Source organism: Phaseolus vulgaris, chromosome 9 (genome assembly GCF_051622355.1).
Source record: "Phaseolus vulgaris cultivar YP4 chromosome 9, ASM5162235v1, whole genome shotgun sequence".
Classification (NCBI taxonomy): domain Eukaryota; kingdom Viridiplantae; phylum Streptophyta; class Magnoliopsida; order Fabales; family Fabaceae; genus Phaseolus; species Phaseolus vulgaris.
In genome coordinates this window covers 8,657,522-8,676,068 of record NC_143506.1, presented here as the reverse complement: position 1 = coordinate 8,676,068, position 18,547 = coordinate 8,657,522, and the positions used below count along the sequence as shown (strand labels likewise).

Below are 18,547 nucleotides of genomic sequence, written 5' to 3'. Positions count from 1 at the left end.
AAAAACATAATTTGTTATTTTATTTTAAAACAAAAAGAGATGGAAGAATATTTTTAGTATATTCCGACTCAAGAAAAACATAACACCTGTGACAAATAAATGTAACTTCTCTTCAATAAAATAGTTTTTGTATCAGTAATGCAAGTCAAAGAGATATTGTTACATGAAGTATTTTCTCATCAATGACAGCAGTAACAATAAATATATTATTAATAACATTTACAATTTTCTTTAAATATATATTTCTCTCTACATATATATATATATATATATATATATATATATATTTTGAGTGAAATAACTAACAAAATTAACATAAGTGCTTAACCAAAGAAGTTATTTTTTTTAACATGTTAACATAAAATTATATGCAGTGTATAAATAATTTTCCTTTGGAGGAACAAATTATTAGAAAATGTGAAGAAACAGGACACTTGTCTGCTTATATGATTCTTTCTTGTGATATTATTAATATTTTTGAAAAATTTGTGCTTGGCCAATGGGCACGTGTAATAAATCCACGTTGAAATCATTTTATGCCAGAAAAAAAATCCATTGTAAGACCTAAGCACAGCCACTAATAAACTATTGGTTGGCAAAATAAAATTGGTCATCACCTACCAACTTTGTAACATAAAAAAATGGTTACATATTCTTCTGCGTTTTGAGTCAATTCATGTTGTTTGAGCCCATTTTGTTTTACCTGTGAAATTTATTAAGAAAAATAAAAGAAATTGATGAAGTAGGACCTTTTGGTGTGTCTTTCTTTCTCTTCACACATTAAATTAAAACCAAAATGAAGGGCGGTAGATAAAGGTGAGGATGTCATGAATAGACCTAACTCCCAACAACAACCGAAGCAAAATTTATTGGAATTCTATCTACGCTTATATATGTGAATATTAACTATTAACAAATAATCACTCAATTACAATTTTACCCATACCAATAATGACAAAGACAGACTGTTAAGTAGTGCAAGAAATCATTTCTTATGCTATTAAACAATGTTAATCTCTTATGCTATTTATACACTAATCATGACCATTAAAAACATTAAATTTAAATCTGGCAAAATTTGTCCCATTTTAAGTTACACACACGTGCTATAAACTTACTAATGATCTGTTTTTTTTTTATCCGAGTTAGTTTTCATATATTTTGTGTAAATTCAGTTTTGTTTCCAATTTTATAATTTTTTAGATGAGTAGAAATTTACAGTTAGACCACATCACAGTGCACACAGTATACACTTTAATTGATTTTGTCTTATTTCGGTGTGTATATGTTATTACTAAATGTTTATTAATATATAAACTTAGAATTCTTATGTTTTTTTTTATTAAAAAGTGTAATTTTATCTTGAAAAACTTGCAAAATTTAATACATTTATTGAGTAAATTACTGAAGTGATTTTTTTAATTGAAGATGTGTACATAGCAAACTTGTTTAACTTAAGAAAAATATTTTGATGGCGAAAAAAAAATGGGAAGGAAATGGTGGTGCCTTAAAAAATTGATTTGATTAACTGAAATTAATATGATACATATGTGGATAATGGGAATTTGATATAAAATAATACTTAAAAATGGATAGAAGTGGAGACGATGGGTTTTGTAATTGTAATTGTAATTGAAATTGATGAAGTTGGAGGAAGGAACACAGCTTCCATATTTGACTCATACAGGGAAGAAGGGTTGGTGGAGAAGAGCAGTGACCACCAACAGAACAAAACAACAACACAACGCATAGTCAAGAGAGGCACCTCAATCATGCTACATATTTGTTTACATGTGTTGTGGTAGATTAGATTCATTCATCCCTTTCGTGACGTCACATTCATCTCCTCCTTCTACCCAGCCAAACCCCAATTCTTTGAACCCCTTTTTTACTCATTATTTGAATTATCACAACTAATTTATTCGCACCACTCACAAAGGAGAGAGAAAGAGAGAGAGAGAGAGAGAGGGGGTAGCTAGGAACTACTACTAATACTAGTTCCTCAAGAGGAGTGGCAAAGGCAGGTACCACGTGCAGCTTTCATTGAATAGAGAGACCCAACCCAACCCAAACCTACCTCACTCAATCCCATCCAACTTTTTCACTATTTGGTTTGGTTTGGTTTGCTTTGTGCATGATCATTGACACTGATCGTCATCACCATTTACATGGAATAGCCCAACAACTCTCTCACTTGTAATTCACCTTCTTAAGCTCCCAATGCTTTTCCAACTCCCACCAATTTTGTAGAATAAAATTAAAAACAACAAAAATAAATTCTTGATTTCGTCACCTCAGCTTTCTTCCCAAGGTATGTGCTGTGATCGTTTCTCTTCTTCCTTTTGTGTTCCCTGTGTGTGATTCACTTTTACTTCATTTCTGTTTTTTTTTTTCGTTTTTATTTTATGCATGCCGCCTTTATTTAAATGTTCAAAACTCTCTGAATTGTATGTTGTTGGTGAAGGAAAACAAGAGCCTTTTTATGCCCTTTTGTTTGGAATTGGTTTTGGTTTGGAGGCTCCAGTAAAAAAGTGTCTGTGTGCTGAATCGGAAGTTAGAGGGGTTAATTGATTGAAAAGGTAGTAGTGAGTTATCATTAGATGCTGACCTTTTCTTTTATCATTTTTTTTTTCAATTGATGTTTTCGCCATACCGCATCTGAGAGTGAGAGTGAACTAGTTGGCGGTGTTTGGTTGTTTGTATCTTAGAGTGAAAACTGCAGATTTGGGAGGAATGGATTTGTGACAATTTTACTTGTGGAATTCTGATTTGCCAAAATGAGTTAATCATATCAGCCACAATCTGGAGTTTCTTGCCAAGTCCAGACGTGGTTGACCAAAAAGAACTTTACAACTTTTTTTTTGTTTGTCCATTTTCTTTTACATCATGCTGAAGATGCCAGTAAAAGTTGAGATGGATTTTGTACTGCTCAATTATATGCTTTATCTTGAGTTCATCTACATAATTTGTTCCAATGATTCTTCAGAAAGTTTACTGAACAAGCAATATAAATTGAAAGAAAGAATCCTAGCTCCTAATTTATTCTCGCATGTCTTGAGCTGCTGGTAATCTTTTTTTTGTTATGTTGTACATAGGAGACATACAGAAGGAGAACAATAATGGCTGACATTGGGCGTCGGAATGGATATCCAAATAGTGTACAGCCAAATAGGCACCCTGCTGCAATATCTGAAGTAGATGAATTCTGCAGTGCCCTTGGCGGAAACAGGCCAATTCATAGCATTTTAATTGCAAACAATGGAATGGCAGCAGTCAAGTTCATACGTAGTGTTAGAAGCTGGGCCAATGAGACATTTGGCACAGAGAAAGCCATCTTGTTGGTTGCCATGGCTACTCCAGAGGACATGAGAATCAATGCGGAACATATAAGAATAGCCGATCAATTTGTCGAAGTACCTGGTGGGACCAATAACAATAACTATGCCAATGTGCAGCTTATTCTTGAGGTGTGTGATGTTGACTTCATGAGATTCTATAATTCAACATGTCAAGCATATTTTGTTAAGGAAAGTAAAAAAAGACTAAGAACGGATGGAAATTATACTTGGCCATGTAGATTTCATTTTTCTGATTTTATAAAGGTTATCAATTTGAATGTCGTCTACAAAGAATATAATGCTATTGATCTTCCAGACATAAAATATTCATTCTATAAAAATTCTCATTGCACAATTTGTTCATGTTGCTGGCTACTTTTATGTTGCCTATAGATCAATGCAGTTCATTCTTGTCGCTATACTGATTTCAGTTCTTATGTAGAACTTTTGACCTATATAACTTACAAATTCTGTGTACTGGCATACAATGTACTGTCCAGATGGCTGAGATAACTCATGTTGATGCGGTGTGGCCTGGTTGGGGTCATGCTTCAGAAAATCCTGAGCTTCCAGATGCGTTGAAAGCAAGAGGAATTGTATTTCTTGGACCTCCTGCCGTATCTATGGCTGCTTTGGGAGATAAAATTGGTTCATCCTTGATTGCTCAAGCAGCAGAAGTGCCAACCCTTCGATGGAGTGGTTCTCATGTAGATTTCAATCTCCCATTATAGTGCTTTTCTGTTGTGAGTGATGCCCTGCTCATGAGTTGAAGTTTCTTCTTACAGGTGAAAATTCCTCCTGAAAGTTCCTTGATTACTATTCCTGATGAAATTTATCGGGAAGCATGTGTGTACACAACAGAGGAAGCAGTAGCGAGTTGTCAAGTTGTAGGATACCCTGCCATGATCAAAGCATCTTGGGGTGGTGGTGGTAAAGGAATAAGAAAGGTTTGCTTACATAAACACTACTGTAGCATTTAGAAAATCCTATAGCATTCACGCTGTAACTCTTGTAACCTAACTTTGTCTTCCAGTAGTATGTTAATTGTTTTCAAATTGAAAACTGTGTATATATCCATAAGAACAAGAAACATTTTTTGCAATCTTATTTTGGTATGATTTATTTGGCAAACTTTAGATACTAACAGTCTATGGATTTTTAGGTTCATAATGATGATGAGGTAAGGGCATTGTTCAAGCAAGTTCAAGGTGAAGTTCCCGGTTCACCTATATTTATAATGAAGGTTGCATCCCAGGTTAGATAATCCACTGAACTTTGATCTGAAAGGACATGATTATAGGGCCTTGGTCAAATTCTGACAATCTCTTTTGTTTCTAAGTAGAGTCGACATCTAGAAGTCCAGTTACTTTGTGATCAGTACGGAAATGTAGCTGCTTTGCATAGTCGTGATTGCAGTATTCAAAGGAGGCACCAAAAGGTACCCAAACGTTTTGTTGCCCACCAAATTTTCATGGTGAAATGGATCTCTCAAATTGCCTAATCAATCGTCTGTAACAGATTATTGAGGAGGGCCCCATTACCGTAGCACCCATAGAAACAGTGAAACAACTGGAACAAGCAGCTAGAAGGTTGGCTAAATCTGTAAATTATGTCGGGGCAGCTACTGTTGAGTATCTTTTTAGTATGGAAACTGGAGAGTACTACTTTTTAGAGTTGAACCCTCGGCTACAGGTAGCCCTCAACTACCTTTTAGCTTAGTACTTATGTTTGGAAAATGCTTCTGTTATATTTTTGAAGATTTTGTGAGGATGGTGGCGGGTTTGAAATCTGTTCTTCCTACTTTCCAGACCTTGTTTGTTTTTATGTTATTTTTTTTCACCATCAGTGATTGTTTTGTTATTGATTGTTATATAGGTTGAACATCCTGTTACTGAGTGGATAGCAGAGATAAATCTGCCAGCAGCCCAAGTTGCCGTTGGGATGGGTGTCCCTCTCTGGCAAATTCCTGGTACAACTTCAGATATTTTCTTTAGGTTAAATTATTCACTTGATCCCTTGGAAGCACTGATAACTTTGTAAAATAGCATGTTATCATATCCGACACTTTTTGAATATGACACTTGTCTGACACGCCTTCAACACTTGTATGACACTCTCCAACTATGTCATAACTATTCTTTTTAGTTCTTACACCTCTTTGAATAATCTTGGAAACTTAGACACGTTTTGAACACAAGTAAAGAGAGTGAACCTCACCTATTATTGATTAAACACTTTCTAAAGTAAGAAAAATTTGAAGAAACCAACTTATATTATAAACTTTGTGAGCCTCATAATTTTTTTGTGGATGTTTGTTTTCATAAGGCTTAACTAGTTATTTTGACTTTTAAGATGTATGTTTCCAAAATTTAATTGAGGGTCATTATTATAGAAAAACTATAACTTTACAAATTTGTTTTTAGTGTGAATCATATAAATTTTAATTCTCATTTGAGATTTTGTAATGTTAAAATAAATATTAGATGTGTTGCTGTGTCCTAACCTATACTTTGGACATTAGCCATTCCTGATGTCCATGTCAATGATCCTGTCTCTGTATCAGAGTTGGTGTTTCATTATAGTTGTCCCCGCTTTAAATTTGTTCACAGCATGAGAAAATTTTAAGTTTTAGTCCCTACACTGTCATAAAAGATAAGTTTTCGCCTTATAGCCAAAACTAGAGATTTTTTCTTTCAGTGTAAATCTGCTACTAAACCTTCCTTACATTGTTTAATTTCCACACAAAAATTATTAGGGACTAAAAATTGCAATTTTCTCGTATAAACTTAAACTTAAAATGTGGAAAACGGTTTGGACCCAATGAATAGCTTAACCTATTCTTCACTATTATTTGATTTCTTTTCTATTAATTGATTTGATTTCTTACATGTATTTCATGTGTCTCCTTTAATAGAAATAAGGCGTTTCTATGGGGTGGAGCATGGTGGAGGGTATGATGCTTGGAGAAAAACTTCAGTTTTAGCTACCCCTTTTGATTTTGACAAAGCACAATCCACAAGGCCAAAAGGTCATTGTGTGGCTGTGCGAGTGACTAGTGAGGACCCTGATGATGGCTTTAAGCCCACAAGTGGCAAAGTGCAGGTTAACTACCAAGTCCAATAACAATATCGTCTTTTGCTTCACTCATCATGTAACTTGTACTGAGTTCAAGTATATGTGCAGGAGCTTAGTTTTAAAAGCAAGCCAAATGTGTGGGCATACTTCTCGGTCAAGGTAAGTCTTCTGTTTCTTCGGATGTAGGCATAACTAAATGTTGTGGTGCTAAAATTTGTTGAATTATATATTTGCAGTCTGGAGGAGGAATTCATGAATTCTCAGATTCACAGTTTGGTAAGTAGTAAAATTAATTAAATAACAAGTAAATAAATTAACTATTATTGATTTTCAAATGAGTAATATATCATTATGATCTTCAATTGGGAACTTGCATATTCCATAGTATTATGTTGACATTGTTTAGAATTCACACACCACCTGCCTCAATTATTGGGTGTAACTTATTTATTTGTTGGAAAACTTCATTTAACGGGAAGTGTTTTTAAGATGTAAACATGGTAACAGAGCCTATATTAAGCCTCCTTTTCGGTAGGCATCTAGAGAGGAGAGGTGTTAGAAGTCTCACATCACTTGCCTCAATTCGCGAAGTGCAACTTATATATCAGTTGGACAATCTTCTCTCTGAGATTTTAGGATGGAATCTATTAGATATATTACGATATGAATCTATTTTGTTCAATTTTACCTTCTCCATCTTCTTTCAATGCACAATGAGCAGTACACCTCACTTGTTATGGGACATATGATTAGTATTTGAACTCATGATCTTAGTAGTAGAGCCAAGCCAAGAGCTAGGATGTACAGTTGGGTTTGATTAAAGGTTGGTAAAACGGAAATTTAAATGTATTTTTCAACATATATGTGTCCAGGCACACATTTCCTTGTGTATGTAAAATTGTTCTTCATAGGTCTCTACATTAAGAAGTGGTAATAGTTTCTTGAGGGTGAGCCTTGGCACAAAAATAATGTTCCGCCTTGGTGACTAGTTGATTATGAGTTCTAATCCAAATATACTTCTTTGCATATGCAAGAATAAGGTTATGTACAAGGACCCTCTTTCATACTTGCAATGCGTAGCGTTTTTGCACTGTGGTATGTTAGCTTTTTTGTGGCATAATAGTTTCTTAACATGCAATGGCTGCGTAAGTGACAATTCATTGTCATTGCAGTTTTATGTTGGTTATCAAGTGGTATTAAAAGGACTATGTATCACCCTATAGTTATATAAGGAGTAACAACATTGTGATATATTTACTCAAAATTTTACAACCTTCTTTTCCTGTGTTATATTTCTCTGTGATAAACAAAAAGAGAGAGTGGCATTTCAAGTTAAGGGGGTAGAGTAGGAAAAATGTCATGGAAATGGAGGGAGGTTCTTTTAGACTTCAGGTGCTAGGGAATAGAGATGATATTGTTGAGCAAAGAAGCAAAACATCATGTCCACTCAGTTCTCTCAGATTTAGTGAGAGCTTCTGATAATGATTTTGAAATATTGGTTCTTCTGTTAAGTAATGTACATAAACTTCATTATTGGTGAATTTGTAACTGTAAGGTGTAAATTCTCCATAACATTTTTGTTCTATTTACACAATTCCCATACTATACTCACCTTATATTATCTTATAATTTCGTTTCTTTTACTCCAGGGCATGTGTTCGCTTTTGGAGAATCTAGGGCTTTAGCAATTGCAAATATGGTTCTAGGGCTGAAGGAGATTCAAATTCGGGGAGAAATCCGTACCAATGTTGATTACACGATTGATCTTCTGAATGTAAATTACTCACACGATTGCAAGTTGTTTTATGAAAGGTGTTTAAAATCCTGAAGTGACAATAGTACAATATTTGATCACAGGCTTCTGACTACAGAGACAACAAAATTCACACAGGTTGGCTGGACAGTAGAATTGCAATGCGGGTTAGAGCAGAGAGGCCTCCGTGGTATCTTTCTGTTGTTGGAGGGGCACTCTATGTAAGCAAACTTGTTTTTTATATCCTTTATCTTCTTTAGCTTTGGTTAGTTTGATTAACTGTGATTCTTGCAATTAATGCAGAAAGCTTCTGCTAGCAGTGCAGCTTTGGTTTCAGACTATGTTGGCTATCTTGAAAAGGGACAAATCCCTCCCAAGGTATTGTGAATGGGAAGACCATATATTTTCACAGTGCCTTTAAACCCTATAGTGATGCTAATCTTTTTTGCAACTGTTACAGCACATATCTCTTGTCCATTCTCAAGTGTCCTTGAACATTGAGGGAAGCAAATATACGGTATGTATTCTTGTATATGTCAATTTGGTTTTCTCCTTACCTTTGTTGTACTTATGCCATCCCAGGAAAGAATAAATTTGTGTAATTCATATCTTGTAAAAAAATTCTAGATTGACATGATTCGAGGTGGATCTGGAAGTTATAGATTGAGAATGAATCAATCAGAGATGGAAGCAGAAATACATACTTTACGTGATGGAGGTTTGCTAATGCAGGCAAGTATTTGTTCTCTAAACACTTATATATGCATGTTTTTTATTTTGTAGTTTTCCACATAACAATTCTATTTATCATACTCAAATTTATATCATCCCATGGTTTATGAACATTTTACATTACTATTTCAATCTCAATTAGATTCTTTTGGTATAATTTCGATATGCACAATTGCTGCTGCCCTGGCTTCTAAAATTTTAGTATCATGATTTAATTGTTTAGCATAAACGATTTCTGAATGCATCGTGCTTCTCTATCAGTATGTTACAGAAATGTTATGTATGAAAAAGTACTTTACTTTTTCTAGAGATGTTCAGACCTTTTTTTTTCAAACATTGGAAAGGAATGTGGGCATTTAAGTACAACTGATTTATCATTATTTAATGATTGCATTATTTTATTAGAGTTAAGACTCAAAGCAGACCATATCTAGAAAGAGACTTATTAAAGCAACAAATAATACTTTAGTATGGATAGTCTATGATTGGCCTCTTTAGAAGAAATGATATGTGTATCTAAAGTGCATTTTTTAATTCATGGTAGTCATAAAGTAGAATTATTCACCAAAAAAATATAAACTGGGTAATTATTGTGCTGCATCAATAACTTTATCTTCAATTTGGCTAACAGTGTAGTTTAACCTAATCCCTATTTTACAACTAGTCTTTTGTTCTATATCTGGTTCTTGAGTTACTAACTAGAAGTTTCCACTTGTTACAGCTGGATGGAAACAGTCATGTAATATATGCAGAGGAAGAAGCAGCTGGAACTCGCCTTCTAATTGATGGAAGGACTTGCTTGCTTCAGGTGAAATGAGTTTATTTTAACATTAACTATTTCTTTTGTGTCCAAGGTAAGTTTTTAAACCTACTTTGTCTATACAGAATGATCATGATCCATCAAAGTTGGTGGCGGAGACACCATGCAAGCTTTTGAGATATTTGGTTGAAGATGACAGTCATGTTGATGCTGACACACCATATGCTGAAGTTGAGGTCATGAAAATGTGCATGCCTCTTCTTTCACCTGCTTCTGGGATTATTCATTTCAAAATGTCTGAAGGTCAAGCAATGCAGGTATTTAGCATTCTATTCCACATAGGAAGTACAGGTGCTCAAATTGTAGAAGATAAATAAATATTATCACCTTTTGCAGGCTGGTGAACTTATAGCAAGTCTTGACCTAGATGATCCTTCAGCTGTAAGAAAGGCAGAACCCTTCACGGGGAGCTTCCCAGTCCTAGGACCTCCTACTGCAATTTCTGGTAAAGTTCATCAAAAATGCGCTGCAAGCTTAAATGCTGCACGGATGATTCTTGCTGGGTATGAGCACAATATTGATGAAGTGAGTAAAGTCTTCACCTTGATTCATAAACACTATAGTTTTATTGCATTCTAGGTGGTTGAGTGATCTGTTACGGATAGGAGATTTTTGGGTTCTATTATTATTGTGAGACATATATATGCTTGTCTTGTTAACAATCTAAACAACTATATCAGGTTGTGCAAAGTTTGCTTAATTGTCTTGATAGTCCTGAGTTGCCTTTCCTTCAATGGCAAGAGTGTCTGGCAGTTTTGGCAACCCGTCTTCCCAAAGATCTAAAAAATGAGGTACAGGGATACCGTGCTGTGTTTTTTTTTTTTTCTTTCTCTGGTTTAGTATTTCAAAAATAATCTAAGCTGGTGTTGAACTGTGTGGCTTTTCAGTTGGAATCAAGATATAAGGAGTTCGAGAGGATTTCAAGCTCCCAAATTGTTGATTTCCCTGCCAAATTATTGAAGGGAATTCTTGAAGTATGTTTCCTTTCCTGAATTGTTCATGTTGGTGTTTTCCCTTCTAATGTGAATAATTTATGAGGCATGTTTTACCCTGCAGGCTCATCTTTCTTCCTGTCCTGACAAAGAAAAAGGAGCCCAAGAAAGACTAGTTGAACCTCTGCTGAGTCTTGTTAAGTCTTATGAGGGTGGAAGAGAGAGCCATGCCCATATAATTGTTCAATCCCTTTTTGAAGAATATCTTTCTGTTGAGGAATTATTTAGCGACAATATTCAGGTTATTATAATTATTCAGCTGGTTGGGTAATCTGTTTTGACCTTTTATGACTTCTGCCCACCAAAGTAGTTTTTTTTCCTGGTTGATGTTAATACTTCCAAGAATCTTTGGTTCATTGTGCATTATTATTTCTAGTTCTTTCAAGATTCAAACTGATAATTATATATTTTTCTTTCTTTGTCTCAATGAAATGGTTTCTTTATTGTCTTGGGGAGCTTTATACAAAAACTGATAAAAACAGTTTAGTTTTCTTCTTTTGCCTGTTCATTTGAATTTACAAATTACTGGTCTATCTGGCAACAAAATATACACTAGGAACTAAGTAACTTTTCTAATATGAAAGTTGTTTTCTTTATCTTTTAGTTTTCTAGAATATTCATGTCCCTTCCCTTGATGTCTAGGCTGATGTAATTGAACGTCTGCGTCTTCAATACAAGAAAGATCTATTGAAGATTGTTGATATAGTGCTCTCTCATCAGGTATGAACTTTTATAACAACTTCAGCTATGGTGTTTTGCTTCCTTGATGCCGTGTTGACATTATACAGCAATTGAGTTAACTGCATTTTGTGATTTTCAGGGTGTCAAGAGTAAAAATAAGCTGATATTGCGTCTGATGGATAAATTGGTTTACCCTAACCCTGCTGCCTATAGGGATCAGTTAATCCGTTTTTCCTTACTCAACCATACAAATTATTCAGAGGTTGGACATTACCCTGAGAAATTCTGTTCAAGCTGAAATAGAATTCCATGTTATTCATCACATATTTTTAGGACATGGCATCTCTTCTACTTGGAGAGCATTGTGAATATATATATCCTTCAATTATCTACTTTCCATTTCATCTTGCGGATGATACTTTTACATCTTTGGAACATTTTGAGTGGAATCCTGAATTTATAATTATCTTGATGCAGTTGGCACTAAAGGCAAGTCAACTGCTGGAACAAACTAAATTAAGTGAACTTCGATCCAACATTGCTAGAAGTCTTTCTGAACTAGAGATGTTCACGGAGGATGGTGAAAATATTGATACTCCCAAAAGGAAGAGTGCCATCAATGACCGAATGGAGGACCTCGTTAGTGCTCCTTTGGCTGTTGAAGATGCCCTTGTGGGTTTATTCGATCACAGTGATCACACCCTTCAGAGGAGGGTCGTGGAAACTTATATACGCAGACTCTATCAGGTATTTCAGTTTTACTGCTAGTTTCATATTTTAAAATTTTTCTGACTTCGTTATATTTGGCCTTGGGGGAGGTGATGAAAGGAGATTAACAAATGCTTTTCTAATTTCTAATATTTTCTATCAGCCGTATCTTGTCAAAGGGAGTGTCAGGATGCAATGGCACAGGTCTGGTCTTATTGCCACATGGGAGTTCTATGATGAGTACATTGAAAGGAAGAATGGGGTTGAAGACCTAACTTTGAAGAAATCAATCGAGGAGAAAGACAGTGAGAAAAAGTGGGGAGTGATGGTTGTAATTAAATCTCTTCAATTTTTGTCTGCAATTATCAGTGCTGCATTGAGGGAGGCAACCAATAACCTTCATGAAGCCCTGACAAGTGGTTCTGCGGAACCAGTTAACCATGGTAATATGATGCATATTGGATTAGTGGGCATAAACAACCAGATGAGTTTGTTGCAAGACAGGTACTGTATCAGTAACTACTCATATTAGTTTGAACCTTTTGTTTTTGTTTTTTTCCAAATTGTTGAAGCATCAATGGTTTTATAGCTTTATTTTGTTTGAGATTTATAGAGTAGTTCTGATGTTTTAGCTATTGGTTTGATGATTGGGATCAATATGGGACCACTAACTAAAATTAAAATTACAGTTTTCTAGAAGAAACAAAGTGTAGATGGGACTAGTGTGCTCTTTGTTTAGCTACTGATCTGGACCTACTCTCTCTTCTTGATGCAAACAACTTTTGGTATTTTAGCTATTGGTTTGATGATTGGGATCAATGTGGGACCACTAACTAAAATTAAAATTACAGTTCTCTAGAAGAAAACAAAGTGTAGATGGACTAATATGTTCTTTGTTTAGCTACTGATCTGAATCTCCTCTCTCTTGTTGACACAAGCAACATCTGGTGTTTTGCAGTGGTGATGAGGATCAGGCTCAAGAAAGAATCAATAAATTAGCTAAAATACTAAAAGAGCAGGAAGTAGGCTCCACCATTAGAGCTGCAGGTGTTGGTGTAATCAGCTGTATCATCCAAAGGGATGAAGGACGTGCTCCAATGAGGCACTCTTTTCACTGGTCAGAAGAAAAGCTGTACTATGCAGAGGAACCTCTGTTGCGTCATTTGGAACCTCCACTATCCATTTATCTTGAATTGGTTAGTTATTTTTCAAGTCCCTGTACTTTAGAACGTGGGAGAAGGAAAATTCCATTTATATGCTTGATTTTAAACTCAAACATTTGTCTGATTATAGGACAAACTTAAGGGCTATGAGAATATTCGGTATACTCCATCTCGAGATCGTCAATGGCACCTCTACACGGTTATGGATAACAAGCCACAACCAATTCAAAGAATGTTTCTTCGCACACTTCTAAGACAGCCAACCACAAATGAAGGATTTTCTTCGTATCAAAGGCTGGATGCAGAAACATCTCGAATCCAATTGGCTATGTCCTTTACATCAAGGAGCATTTTTAGGTCCTTGATGGCTGCAATGGAGGAGTTGGAACTTAATGCACACAATGCCAATATAAAATCTGAGCATGCTCATATGTACCTCTATATCATACGGGAGCAACAAATAGACGATCTTGTTCCCTATCCGAAGTAATTTTAGCTACAAACCTTTTAATATATGTTCTTTTGGCATATGGCCAAGAAGCTTTTGTTTGTCTTACATTTTGTATGTTAATACCAGGAGAATTAATGTAGATGCTGGGAAAGAAGAAACAACAGTCGAGGCAATCTTGGAAGAATTGGCACAGGAAATCCATTCATCTGTTGGTGTAAGAATGCATAGATTAGGGGTTGTTGTGTGGGAAGTCAAGCTTTGGATGGCAGCCGGTGGACAGGCAAATGGTGCTTGGAGGGTCATTGTAAACAATGTGACTGGTCATACATGCACTGTACACGTAAGTCTAAATTTCAAGAAAATCTTTTCTTCATGCCACAACTTTTCCATTTTTTGTGCTTTTGAAAATAAAAGGCAAGCCCTAATTAACACAGGGCATTTTGCATATATTTGATATAGAAATGCTAATTAGCACAAGCACAAATACACTTTTCAATTCCTTTAAAGTATTTATAAACATGAAGCATTTGATAAATACCAGCTCATGTGTCAGCAATTCATTTATTTGAGTTTGTATAGAGGTCCTGTGATAAAACCTTTTGATTGATAAGTCTCTTTGGGCAGGGAAAAAGTGAGAAGAGTAATGTATTTTTTATGAAGTGGAATTTTATTCTTTTTCCTTGATATCTTAAAAAATGGATCGGTATTCACAAATTGTGACCTTTACGAAGTCAAAAAGATATATATGTGGACAATGTTGGTCTTCAATTGGTAGGGGTCAACAATATATTCTCATTGATAGCTATATCTCACCTGCATTTAAAGGATTATTAGTTGGGACTATTTATAAATATTTATTTGATTCTTAATTCGTATAATTTCAGATATACCGAGAAAAGGAGGATACCAACACTCATAAAGTGGTATATAATTCAGTCTCGGTTAAGGGTCCACTGCATGGTGTGCCAGTGAACGAAAATTATCAACCTTTGGGAGTTATTGACCGAAAACGTCTTTCAGCAAGAAAGAACGGCACCACATACTGCTATGATTTTCCGCTTGTAAGTTCTATTTAGCTGAAATATTGGTGTACCACTTTTTGTTATGACTGGATGAGACAAGAAGTCAAACCATGTTTCCTGAAGAGATATAATTCTTGCAGGCATTTGAAACTGCTTTGGAACAGTCATGGGCAGTCCAACATCCAGGATTTCAAAGAGCCAAAGATAAAAATCTTCTAAAGGTAACAGAGCTTAAATTTGCAGAGAGAGAAGGTAGCTGGGGTACTCCTCTTGTTCCTGTGGAGCATTACCCTGGACTCAATGATGTGGGTATGGTAGCCTGGTTTATGGATATGCGTACCCCTGAGTTCCCATCTGGAAGAACAATATTGGTTGTTTCAAATGATGTGACCTTCAAGGCTGGTTCTTTTGGCCCGAGAGAGGATGCTTTCTTCCGTGCTGTAACTGATCTTGCGTGTAAAAGAAAACTACCTTTAATTTATTTAGCAGCAAATTCTGGTGCCCGTTTAGGTGTAGCAGAGGAAGTCAAATCCTGTTTCAGAGTTGGTTGGTCTGAGGAATCTAGTCCTGAGCATGGCTTTCAGTATGTATATTTAACACCTGAGGACTATGCTCGGATAGAATCTTCAGTCATGGCACATGAATTAAAGCTTGAAAGTGGAGAAACTAGATGGGTTATAGATACCATTGTTGGCAAGGAGGATGGCCTTGGGGTTGAAAACTTGAGTGGCAGTGGGGCTATTGCTGGTGCTTATTCAAGGGCATACAAGGAAACTTTTACATTGACATATGTGACTGGCAGAACTGTTGGAATAGGTGCTTATCTTGCTAGGCTTGGGATGAGATGCATACAGAGGCTTGATCAGCCCATAATTCTTACTGGTTTTTCAGCACTAAACAAACTTCTTGGTCGGGAGGTATACAGCTCTCACATGCAACTTGGTGGACCCAAAATCATGGCTACAAATGGAGTAGTTCATCTTACAGTTTCCGACGATCTTGAAGGTGTTTATTCTATTTTGAAGTGGCTTAGCTACATTCCTTCTCATATAGGTGGACCGCTTCCCATTGTTAAGCCTCTTGATCCTCCAGAAAGACCAGTGGAGTATTTACCAGAAAACTCATGTGATCCTCGTGCTGCCATTTCTGGAACCCTGGATGGTAATGGAAGATGGCTGGGAGGCATCTTTGACAAGGACAGCTTTGTGGAGACACTGGAGGGATGGGCTAGAACAGTTGTTACAGGAAGGGCAAAGCTTGGAGGAATCCCTGTGGGAATTGTTGCTGTAGAAACACAGACAGTAATGCAAATAATACCTGCTGATCCTGGTCAGCTCGATTCTCATGAGAGGGTTGTTCCTCAAGCTGGGCAAGTCTGGTTTCCTGATTCTGCAACCAAGACAGCCCAAGCAATATTGGATTTCAATAGAGAAGAACTCCCGCTTTTCATTCTCGCAAATTGGAGAGGCTTTTCAGGAGGGCAAAGGGACCTTTTTGAAGGAATTCTTCAGGCTGGTTCAACTATTGTGGAAAACCTTAGAACATACAAGCAGCCCATATTTGTGTACATCCCAATGATGGGTGAACTCCGAGGTGGTGCATGGGTGGTTGTTGACAGTCAAATCAATTCAGACCACATTGAAATGTATGCTGATCGAACAGCTAAAGGTAATGTCCTTGAGCCAGAAGGAATGATTGAGATCAAATTCAGATCAAGGGAATTGTTGGAGTGTATGGGTAGACTTGATCAACAGTTGATAACTCAGAAGGCAAAACTTCAGGAAGCCAAGAGTAACAGGGACCTTGCCGCCTTTGAATCCCTACAGCAGCAGATTAAATCCCGTGAGAAACAGCTTTTGCCTGTGTATACCCAGATAGCTACAAAGTTTGCTGAACTGCATGATACTTCCTTAAGAATGGCTGCCAAGGGTGTAATTAGGGAAGTTCTGGACTGGCGTAACTCCCGGGCTGTCTTCTACCAGAGACTTCACCGAAGAATTGGAGAGCAGTCACTGATCAACAGTGTGAGAGATGCTGCGGGTGATCATTTGTCACATGCATCTGCAATGAACTTGCTCAAAGAATGGTATTTGAATTCTGATATTGCCAATGGTAGAGAAGATGCATGGTTGGATGATGAAGCCTTCTTCAAATGGAAAAATAATCCTGCACATTACGAGAATAAACTAAAGGAACTGCGTGTGCAGAAAGTGTTACTTCAATTGACAAACATTGGTGACTCAGCTCTAGATTTGCAAGCTCTACCTCAGGGTCTTGCTGCCCTTTTAAGCAACGTAAGAACTTGAACTTTTCATTTCATTACCTATGTTGTTACTAATTGTTTTGTTTACTGTTTATGTTTATTACTTGCTTCATTATATCTTGGAAATTTTGGTGCAGTTGGAGCCTTCGGGTCGTGGGAAGTTGACTGATGAACTTCGAAAGGTACTTGGTTAAAGGACTCTGTCTGTGTGTTATAAATGTAAGGGATTGTGTCCCTTGGCCAAGTTGTTGTCCCCAAGGCAAAGGAGGAAGTAGCATATCCCTCATTACTGAAGGGATCCGTTGCTTCAAATTGTAAATGACATTAGTCTTGGATTGATAATTAAATTATGCAGTTAGAGGATCAACACCAGCATCGCCATGTTCCATCTATTTATTGGCTGGTTGATTAATTCTCTTCCTACGTTTGAATAAAAATGTAATAACGTGTAAACTTTGTTTTTCTATGCATAACAATTTTGGGTAGTCCATATATGTAACTTTTTTTTATCAGATAGCATTATTTTCACTTTTATTTCTCCATCAGTATCATTTTGTTTTCATTTTCCAATTCAATACTCTTTTCTTTTTATTTTCTTATTTAATACCGTTGTTTCCATGATTTCATTTTGTATTTTCAAAAAAAAAAACTCTTAGAATTTAGATTTTGGGATGGTATTTTTAGAATTTTTTATTTCCTGTCTGGAATGAATGGAAAAGAAAAAAAGAAATATAAAATAGAATAAAAATAAATTTAAGAACCAATAAAATAAAATAATTTTTATGTAAAAAATGTTTTAAAAGTTTTAATTAAAAATGGGAAGAATAAATTTTAAATATTTATAAAATTATAGTGAATTTAAATATTTATAAAATTGAATTAGAAGAAAATTTGAAATTTGAAAATTAAAAATTAAATATATAAAAATTTAAGAAGAAATATCAATACAAAAAGAATTAAATAAAATATCTTTTATGTAAATAAATATTATGAGTAAAATAAATGTAATTGTAACATTATTTTGCTTTTTTTTGCATTTTAATAGTAAATTTGAATTGTGGAGAATAAATTATAATACATTTGTAAATATATTTTTATAATAAAATTCAAATGAAAAAATTATAATAAATTATACTGTTGGTGCCAAATTAAATGTTGGTATTTTTTTATTAAAAAGATATCAAAATAAGTAATAGTAAAAATTAAATAAATTTGTTTGGATATTTTATAAAAAAAAATATTAACTGAATAACGGTGTAATGACTTGTCCCTCCAAAGTCTAGTTGGGTAGCGAAAGTAAATTGTTGCAACCCTTTCTTCTGCTTTCCTGTGAAATTTTTCTGAGGATAACTTCTTTTGTAAGATCATTCTCCTTTTGATAAGAAAAACTTTTGGTATCATAAAATTGAATGTACATCTTTCAATGGGACATTCTTTCATTGATCCATCATAGTGAACAATGATATATAATGAAGTTATTTGTTTACAACAAACAAAATGTTGGGTGTGTAATAGAAAAGGAAAGATGGAGAAATGAAAGATGTTGAGT

General features: G+C 35.3%; 1 protein-coding gene across 2 annotated transcripts; it reads left to right on the top strand.

Annotated features, from left to right (window-relative positions):
• Positions 1-1,609: 1,609 nt before the first annotated feature.
• LOC137820848 (acetyl-CoA carboxylase 1) lies at positions 1,610-17,490 on the top strand. 2 transcript variants are annotated; one of them, XM_068625131.2, is made up of 33 exons: positions 1,625-2,311; positions 2,465-2,579; positions 3,096-3,467; positions 3,839-4,045; positions 4,124-4,285; positions 4,501-4,593; positions 4,681-4,776; positions 4,857-5,030; positions 5,214-5,307; positions 6,253-6,440; positions 6,522-6,572; positions 6,650-6,689; positions 8,063-8,187; positions 8,271-8,387; positions 8,470-8,544; positions 8,627-8,683; positions 8,794-8,898; positions 9,620-9,706; positions 9,784-9,975; positions 10,055-10,243; positions 10,399-10,509; positions 10,606-10,692; positions 10,775-10,951; positions 11,353-11,430; positions 11,531-11,653; positions 11,869-12,138; positions 12,263-12,603; positions 13,058-13,295; positions 13,393-13,748; positions 13,840-14,053; positions 14,598-14,774; positions 14,876-17,029; positions 17,136-17,490. In XM_068625131.2, the coding sequence occupies exons 3-33, from the start codon at positions 3,120-3,122 to the stop codon at positions 17,190-17,192; spliced, it is 6,783 nt and encodes a 2,260-aa protein (XP_068481232.2). In that variant the 5' UTR covers positions 1,625-2,311; positions 2,465-2,579; positions 3,096-3,119; the 3' UTR covers positions 17,193-17,490. The 2 variants fall into 2 exon arrangements, with proteins under 2 accessions (XP_068481231.2, XP_068481232.2); XM_068625130.2 differs by lacking the exon at positions 2,465-2,579 and having other exon boundaries at positions 1,610-2,311.
• Positions 17,491-18,547: the final 1,057 nt, after the last annotated feature.